We start from the raw sequence: 9,808 nt of genomic DNA, 5'->3' as shown, positions 1-9,808 counted from the left end.
TATTTCATTTTGCCTCTATTCATAAAAATCTTCCATGTTACTCAGAATTCCTCATATTCATTTTTTCTTGTTGCATAGTAATGCCTCAGATCTAATACACATCACTTTGATATATCATAGGTTTTTTCCGGCTGTTTTCCAATTGATGGACAAACAAAAACTGTTTGTTTTTCGTTTTTTGCTACCCCAAAGAGTGCTGCACTGCATTTTGGGATATATTGGACCTTTGTTTCCACCTTTGATATCTTTCTTTCAGGCAGTAATTGGAGTTTTTATTTTCTCTCTATTCTTCAACTCTAATGCATAATGAGATTATGTGTTGTATTAGTTAATTGATGTGGGTACCCTTAGTTAAATGTGGCAAACTGGTTTATAAATGCCAATGCTTTCATGTTGCAGCTCTCGGGCTTTCCAGTCACAATCCTTTCACACAATTGTTGACTGATTTATACATTTACATTTTAGGGCTGGAAGCGATTTTAGAATCCCTTTCATTTTACTGATGAGGATTTTGCTTTGTAATTTTCACGTACCTATGATCCATTTTTGTTCTGCAGTGACTTGTGTGCGTGTCAGCTCCACACCACGGCAGTGGAGAGCATCTTACTGAATCTTTGTTAACGTCCCCCTATAGCCCAATGTTCTTTAATCAGAGGGTTCATAATAGCTACTGCATGCTGTTATTGTGGCTGTTGTTGCTGTTCATCGTGATGATGAAATTGCTGAGGCCCTGAGAAGTGACTGACGCCTAATCACACAGCCTGTTAGTGGCAGTCATCATCATTAAGGAGTCTTCTGAATCCAGATTCCTTCTGCTGCCACTTTTCTATGGCTCAAACTTTTTCCTGAGGCAACCTTTTCCTCGTCCTGTTATTTAAATATATTTTCCTTTACATTTAGTCAACTCGATTGTTTTCTGGAGCCGATTAAGGAAGTAGCCGTTGGGGGTCTAAAACGAAAGGGAAGATAATCCCTTTACAAAGATGGCAGGCTACATCCGCCCTCTACCAAGATGGAAGTTGGGCAGGCCGAATCGTTCCCGAGCACTCACATGACATTTATAGTCCCGCCCCTCCCCCGCCTTGCACTGGTTTCCCCCACCCGCCTCCGATCTTGATTCCGGATTGGTCCGGTTCCAGCACCTCTAGCCGGCCTGGTAGTGGGGTCGACTACGGGCTCTCGCCACTTCCGGTGGGGAGGGGCGGTTGGGGTAGAAGGCTTAGTGAACGGCTTCGGGGGGAGGGGGGGAAGAGCGAGCGGGATGCGCTTGGAGACGGTACCGGCGCCGGAACTCCGGACAGCTCGGCGGCTGCTGCGGCGGCGTCTGCCTTAGCCGGGCAGGGAACTGAACGCCACGGCTACAAACCTCTCTTCCCAGCTCCGTGTCCTCTGGGAGCTCCGCAGGGACCCCATTCGGGCCTGTCCGCCCCTCCCTCGAGAGGTGGACTTGAACCTCCACGGGCCGCTTCGCTCGTAGGTCCGCGGGCCACTGGGCCTCGGCTGGCCGCCACCGCCACTTCGGGAAGGGAGGGCGCGTCTGCTGCCCGCAGCCAGTCGGTGCGGACCGGACCTCGGGGGGAGTAGCGCGGCAGCCAGGGCCCTGCGCCGGGCAGGGCCGGGACCAACACTAGGCCAGCCAGCGAGCGGCAGGGGCAAGATAGAGGGCCTCCTCTGGCCGGGGGAAGCCCACCCACCCATCGGGCCGCCGTCCTCGGCGCTTGCCAGGTCGGGGGCCACTCCAGCCCCCCCCGGATTGATGTTTGCTGGTGTCGTTTTAGTTTAACTTTAGGGGTGGGGGGGCGTGTGGGTTTTGATGAATTTTCCCGGGGGCTCCAATGGTCTCCTGATGTGCCAGGATGTGGGATTGAGGAGGGCGGCCGTATTTTAGAGGGCCCGGGGTATGTTTTGAGGAGTTGGTGGTGGGCGAAATAGTATCTAATTTAATTTGGATGGGTGGGGGAATTCCCGATCCTGCTTTGGACCATGACATGAACTGTGAGAGCGGGACCCTGAAGCTCAAGAGTCAGATCACCTGAAAGGCCTCCTGGCCAACATGGTAAGTGTGTGCAGCATCAGTCCTCCGAATGGGGGTGGGGAGGGAGCCCTAGTGTGCTGAAACATCATTCTTCTGTGACACGAGAGGGGGAGGGGAGGGATGTGTGCAGAGCATGCCTGGTGACACACATGCGTGCAGGAGATCTGCATCACGCCGAGCCTTTTCCCTGGGCTGGGAGGATGGTGATCTGGGCATCAGTGTATGGCTGGGAAAGGGGCTCACTAATCTTGGGGCTGTGGGCAGTGACAAAACTACTCGTTTGATCATTAGCATCTGCAGTCTTTAGCTGTGAGCTTCTCTTATTTGGAGTTAGGGTGTCTATCTGCCCTCAAGTAGATTGCCGTCTATTTCGATAAATACGTAAGCCCCTTTTGAGTTGGACCAATGCTTAGTGCCAGATCCCTAGAAACTTGACACTGAATTTTGTACTCATTTCCATTTGGGGTTTTGTTGTAATTGAAGGGATTGGAAGGGCGACTACCTTTTGCATAAGTATATAAAGTGAAAGACTTGACATCTTGTTACTTATCCGTACCAGGAGTTAGGGTTTGTTCTTTAAAAACCTTTGATCCAAAGGAGGAGTTTGCAGGGGTGCTGAGGCTAATAAAGTATGCTTGTCTTCTAATAGCTTTTTAGTTATGGCACTGGCAATAAGGAGAGCTTCCTGGGGATGGAGATCTTGCTTTAGGATCCGCGGCTGTTTCAGTCTCTGGTCAATGGCCTCTACTTCGTGCCCTCCCTCCATCCCCATAGGTCCATTCTCTGGACCTATGAGGCAAGGTGATAATTAAGCAAGTGGATCCTTTCTGGTCAATTGGTGGATGTGTCTCTCTAATTCTTCCCCTCCCCATCTTTTTTTTTTTTGGATGAAATGATATGGCTTTGATATGTATTTCTTTCAAAGACCTATCCTTTTTATTATTGAAACTAAGAACAGCTTTAAGCTTTTAAATTTAAAGCTGTGGCAAGAATACTTGAACTTTTCTTTAATGCAGAGTATTTTATAGCTTAAAACTGCACTAAGACTTTTGGGGCATTCCACATTTTCTTCTAAAATTTTGTCTATCATACATAAGACGATATAAGGTTGAAAATTATGATCTTGATCAGTTTTTTTGTTTCACTTGTTTTAGATGAGGGATCTTTTTTGAACTTCTCAACGCTTGATTTACAAACTTAGATGAAGAAAATATAATTGACTAGCATACTGAGCTACTTCATAGTCTTATTTTCTCTATCTGTCTTCAAATCAATATTACTGCTATGTATTATTATAGATGCCTATGATACCTTAAAGGAATTAGTTAAATTGACGTTTTGTGCAAAATGGATTGCATATTTAATGTGTTTTAATAGTACATAGTACACTATAAATGAAAAGTCCTGTTTTATCAAGAAATTTTTTAATAGCTTCTTTTGACCCAATTGCTGTTTATAATCCTTTGTTATTAAGGCAAAACTACAGCTGAAATTACTTAATATTTTTCTTGTATGTTGGTTTGGATAGTGCTACTTATAGTAGCTGATTTGTTTTGTTGTTGGTAACTTTGGTGAATGATGCAGAAAAGAGTAAAACATATTCCATGGAACCATGAAACCAGATCATTAGTTCAATCGCCATATTTTACAGATAAGATATCATAATCAACAGGTAAAATGATTTACTTACAGTTGAATACCTAAAGCAGTGGCCAACCTGATCTGGAATTCAGATTAATCAACTGAAATCCATTCACTGTGCTTTCCTAACACAGAAAGGTTAGAAGATGTTTTGAATACTGAAAATTCAAATGGTAATAATATTTAAAAAAAAGTTTTTGTGGGTAAAACAGAACTGGAGGTTATGTGCCAATGAGGTTTTAGCCAATGAGGCTTTGCATTTATATGTTGTGTTTTTATGAAAAAGAGGAGCATAGAATAGCAATTTATTTTGTCTTAACTCCTTCCTCTTCACAAAGAAAAAAACAACCAAAAAACCAATACATTAAGGTGAGTTTCATTACAGTATTGTCTCATCTTTATATTTACAATATTATATAATAATTGATTTACATGGTGATTCCCTTGGTAATCAGGTTTTCAGGTATTCAGGCTTTTTGAATCAAAGAAGAATTTATTTGTGTTTATTATATTTTTAGATTTGAGTATTTTTCATACTTTTAAAAAAAATCAATAAACTATAGTTATTTCCAATTAAATTTTTGTACCTTTTCTCAACCATTAAGAAGTTCACTTTAGGTAAACTGAATGCTACATGTTCCTTAGGTAAGTTAGGACTTCAAGGTCCAAGGACTTGACAGAGAAAAGCATGATATAATCAGAAAGAAAATTGCACAGTTTGTGACTGAAAGCTTGCTTGCTGTCTACAGGAAACCTTCCTAGTAATTACTTGGCAGTATGATTTATTAAGGTGCTTCCCTATAGATCATCTGGAAGCCACATCATGAAATATAATCATGAAAAATAATCTGTGCATCTATTATGATATCTTAAAGGAAAAACATTCAACTAGTCATTTATGCACATTAAATGAACAGCTTAGAACTATACTAACATATCAGAAGGGTGCCTTAATAAACTGTATAAAAAAAAAAAAAGAGCTTTGTAGTAAATAAATATCATTGTTTCTTTATCTGTGTCTGAAGAACAGGGTATCCTATTCTAGTGATTTTGATCTTCATTCTTTTTCACAGAAATAGCCCTAGAGTAGGAAAGGTCAGTAATAATAAAGCTCACATTTCAATAGCACTTGAATGTTAAATGTTTTTCTGTAACAATCCATTAAGTGTGAATGTTGTCTGTATGACTTGTTCTAGGTTGCACAGCTAAGTGTTTTTGAGTTGAGATTCAAACTCAGGTCTTTGTGAATCCAAGTATAACTTTCTTCACCATGTCATTATGTTTGTCTCTCATTTACAATATCTCAAGCTTGATTGAAGTTGAGATTCCTTAAGAATATCAATCTCCAGTATTCTGCTTCTTTGATAAATAACTTTATGATTTAGTTTTCTGGGTGGGTTTACTCTTTAGGAAGGAAATGCAATTTGTAAATGACCAGTCCTGGTTCTTAAGAGAGGTATATCATCACAAATGGGAAAAAAAAAGTGGATATTTTGGTTTAGAAATGAATATTTTGGGAATTTGGTAATTTTTTTTTTTAATATTAACTTCTTATGGGTAGGTATTGTTTATTTTTGTCTTTGTATCCCCCAGTTTGGCATTTTTATAAGGCACTGAATCAGTATTATGAATTCCTTTGTGTAACTCCCTAGAGCCTGAATACCACACCAAACTGAGGGTCCATTATCCTTATCATATCACTTGACTTTTAAAAAAATGTTTTTAAAAGATGTTTTATTGATGTTTTTTTGCTTTCCTAATACTCTTCTCCCCTAATCTTTTCTTTTAGCAAAGGATATTGAACTCAAGTATTAAGGCAGTGCTTTACAACCTATGTGTCATTTTGCTCTTAAATCCATCATTTCTGTTCAGATGAGGGAGATATGCTTCATCCTTAGTCCTCTGGAATCAGGATTGGTCCTTGCATTGATCTTTCTCTCTCTCTCTCTCTCTCTCTCTCTCTCTCTCTCTCTCTCTCTCTCTCTCTCTCTCTCTGTCTCTGTCTCTCTCTCTGTCTCTCTCTCTGTCTCTCTCTCTCTCTCTCTCTCTTTGTCTCTGTCTGTCTCTCTTTCTTTAAAATATCACTACATGGTATGATAAAAATAATACTGGTGCTGAATTCAGAGGATCTAGGTTCAAATTCCAACTCCAACATGTACTGACAGGCTTTGGGCAAATTAATTTGTGTCTGGGACTATTTTCTTTTCTGTAAGAAGAGGATTTTAGACAGCCTTTGAATTCCTTCTGGAATAGGTGTTCTTTGTCTGGGAGGCACTCTTTGCTTATATTTCCAGCAACTGGTACAGTGCAAAGATTAAACACTTTGGGGGTCAGGGGATTGAGGTTAGAATCTCAATTCAGGAACTTCCTTCATGTATGGCCTTGGAAATGTTACCTAAGCTCTCTGGGCCTCTGTTTTTCCTCAGATCTAAGGAGTTGGACTAGATGACTTCTGAGGGCCATTTAAGTCTGAATCTCTTTTCTGATAGGACTTGAAGATAAGGCCATTGGGTTTTGTTTTTATGACCCTAGCGTCTAGCTGTGGTGCATTTGTTTCAATTGTAGTGTTTGTTGAATTGCAATGTGTGAGCATATCTGTAGTCTTTCCTTATTGATCAATACTTAACCATTTCTTTGTTGTCTACTACGTTCTTATATACTCTAGATATCAATGGATTGATGCTTTTACTTTTAACATATGGTTGATCTGTGCTTAAAAAAAGCATAAAGTAAATGCTATTAACAGTTTTAATTCTCTGGTAGCTTAGTGTACTGATTTTTCATCTCTCAAAAGGTCTGGACAAAAGTTATTGTAAAATATTTGTTAGTGTTTTTATAATATAATATATTAAAATTACTGTTGGAATAAAAAGTTCTTTAATAAACTAGCCATACTTATTTATGCAAATTAGGAGATTTTGGTTGTAGTCCTGCCACCAATTAGTTGAATGACATTGAGGTTTTATTTTTTCATATGTAAAAGGAAGGGGTTTTAATTGCCTTGGTTTTAATGTCAATTCCAGTTTAAAAATCCTGTGGTCTTTATTAGTGTTTGAGGGATGGGCTAAATGTTAAAAGTTTTTATTTTTGTGATTAAGGATAATAGTCTTGAATATATGACGTAGTAGTAGTATTTACCACCCATTTCTACCCCTTTTGGCTTATGGTCCTTACCAGAAGAATAGGTAATAATCATTGACTAACAAGAACTATATGATAGCTACCCAGAATTTTTAATTTATTTTGCTTAATGCAGACTCCTTTTACTAAAACATTTTCCCATCCTTAGCTGTCCTTTTCTTTTTCATTTAAACTTAACCTGAAGAAATTGAAAAGTGAATAGCCCTACATCTTTCTTCCTATGAATCAGAAAAGTTGACTATCAGTAGATTTATAAATACTCCTGTACTTATTTTTGTCTCTAAATGCCTAGAATTAAAATATCTCTAGGCCTTTAGCTCTTTTAGAGATTTCTCTTAATCATTTGCTTTTGTTTTAGAATACTGAAAATTCCAGATTGGAAATGGCATCTTTTTAGATTTTTATTTGGCAAGTACTACATGTGCTACTTCAGTGCTTTGTCATCCATCAGAGGTTAAGACAAAGAGGCAGCCAGTCAACTCTGTTGGGGTTTAACACCAGTTATATTTTTTATGCTGAAAGTTGAATCATTTACCAAGATTTCTTTTTAATCCTTCTTTATTTCTATTGCCACTTCTTTCCTCAGGCACTAGCAAGCTCTTTGCCAGGGCTGTTAAATTCTATGGCTGCTTTTTTTTTTTTTTTTTTTTAAAAGCATAGCTGCTCTTAGTAAACCTATTTGCAAAATTGTTTGATTTGATAATAATAATTCTTCTTTGTAACTTTATGCTTCATCAGATTCTCATCAATCTTTACCTTGTGCTTTTTATAAGCCTTCCCTACGCTGTCTTGGTCCACTTCTTTGATTTCCTCTTTTATTCCCAGATTTATTTACCTTTGTCTGTTCATCTCACTTTAATCTTTTGACTTTCTCTAGCAAATTGTTTTATGCCAAGAATACTATTCTCATTTCTTCCATGATATCTCTCTGGATTGGTCAGAAAAGAACTGATTATTTTGAGAATTCTTAGCTAATTCTCCTGACCTCTGATTATGTAGTTAATATTGCTTTCATCTTTAAAATGCATTGTCATAATATTTAAAGACGGTTCATTGATTTGCATTATATTTTTATAATCAAATAAGTTAGTACAGAGCTTCTTAAACTTTTTCTCTTGTGACCTCTTTTTGCCTCAAAAATTTTTACACACTCCTGGATATATAGATATGTAAAGTAGATGTATAAACCCTGGGTGTATGTATATAAAATAGATATACTGATAATAAATCATTATTTTGTGACCTTCACATTCAGTTATAAGACTCCATTATGGGGTTATGACTCACAGTTTAAGAAATTTTGAGTTAGCATATATATAAAGCACTCTGCAAACTTGAATGTGAAATGTAAGTGCCAGCTGTTATTAGTTGTTACTCTTGCTGACTATGTGTGCCTCCATATTTGTGTTTGAGGTAGAGTATAATTTCCTGATGTCTAGTGACCAGCTTGTTGGTTTTTTTCACCTTCCCCCCCCCCCACTTGGCATAACATGCAGTATATGTGTTTCATGTAGTTAAAATAACTTATTAGAATGTTAGAGCATTTACTGGGAAAGATGAATTGCTAGGTAAATTAGACTTTGTCTTGTCCATTTTAGGGTTTTCCTTTCAGGAGAAGAAAAAAATGAAGGCTTCTTATTAAAAGCCAGATTAAGTGGGGGCAGGTATACATATACAATTTTTATTATCTCTGTTACATTGGCATGATGCTTTCATTTGGTTTTGATTTTATGTGAAGAGCTAGTTTTCACTTTTTATTTTCCTTTTAGCTAACCTAGAACTAGTTGACAGATACCTAGGATTTTTACAAGTTCTGCTTAGTTGCAGACTCCTTTTACTGGATCATTTTCCCATCAGTAACTGTCTGTAGCTGTGTTTCTTTTGCACTTGAACTTATCCTGAAGAGACCAAAAAGTGAATGTCTCTTAGGGAATAATTCTCTGTTACAAGTAAAGCTTTTGGCATGTAAATCCTTCCTTCTTTTGTAGAGGTATGAGTTGTTGTGTGTCCTTCTTAAAAGTGAACCTTGATACTCAGGTTATAGTGACATGCAGATGAATTGGATTTAAGTGAGGATGAACTGTGAAGTCATTAGCCTCACTTTCTCTTGGAATCATCTGGGTCCAGTGACAAGTTATAGATCAGTATGAGTGGAGTTGGCACTGGGTGCAGTGGGAGACCTTGATCTTTTTAAGCTAAGGTTTTTTAACAGTTCTCAGTTTGACTGAGGCAATTCTATTAAGTCTAGGTAACAACTGAGGCAAAAATTGGCCTCTTACACTTAGTCAAAAAAAAAAAAAAATCAGTCTGGGAGAAATTTCTGGCCAAAGTTGAAATCATTGCTATTTACGTTCACTCTGAGTCAATCTGTATCCAAACAGTGACCAGTTGGGGCTTTGCCTGAGATCTAGTGATTATCAATTTATGAGAGTCTGAGTGATTTCTGTTTAGGGTGTGGTCCTTAAGAAAGACATCTAGCTCATAAACTACCAATCTAACAATCTAGAATTTCCCAGTTCTGCTATTTAAGCAGCACTGATAGGTAAGAAATGGAGTTGGGCTCTAGATACACAAAACAAAAAAAACTCGGCCTGCACTGAAGCAGCTTCCATTCTATTGGACCTAGCAGAAACCATAGAATCTAAGTTATCCAGTAGCCATATTTACAATATATCCCCGAGTTTTGCAGACACCTTGCCCTTTGGTTGTTTGGGACCTGCCAGTGGTTAACCCTGGAACTGCCCCTTCCATCTGCCTGCCCTCCTTCCCCACTCAAGAGGGCAGTGCTGCATTGTGATTTATTCACTGACTTTTTCTCCTATGTCTTCCTTTCATCTCTTCTATGTTAAAGCTTCTTAAATTGTGAGTCATGTAACTGAATGTGGGGATGGTGGAATTATGATTTATTATCAGTAAATGTTTGATTTGTGTACCTGTTTTATATAATCATATAACTGGGGTTCCATAAAAATTTCTCAAATGAAAAGGGAT

At 38.5% G+C, this 9,808-nt stretch overlaps 1 protein-coding gene across 3 annotated transcripts in view; it reads left to right on the top strand.

Moving 5' to 3' along the window:
• The first annotated feature begins 1,887 nt into the window (after positions 1-1,887).
• The window catches only part of XPO6 (exportin 6), a 119,802-nt gene continuing 111,881 nt past the window's right edge, over positions 1,888-9,808 (top strand). Inside the window, exon 1 of one of the 3 annotated variants that reach the window (XM_051988357.1) lies at positions 1,888-2,056. In XM_051988357.1, the coding sequence (XP_051844317.1) occupies positions 2,054-2,056 (3 nt within the window). In that variant the 5' untranslated portion in view covers positions 1,888-2,053. The remainder of the gene's footprint in view (positions 2,057-9,808) is intronic. The other 2 variants (XM_051988366.1, XM_051988374.1) reach the window with 2 other exon arrangements.

The sequence above is a fragment of the Antechinus flavipes genome, chromosome 1, assembly GCF_016432865.1.
Source record: "Antechinus flavipes isolate AdamAnt ecotype Samford, QLD, Australia chromosome 1, AdamAnt_v2, whole genome shotgun sequence".
NCBI lineage: Eukaryota > Metazoa > Chordata > Mammalia > Dasyuromorphia > Dasyuridae > Antechinus > Antechinus flavipes.
Note: the sequence above shows the minus strand (reverse complement) of the source record. Positions and strands in the feature narration are given on the sequence as shown.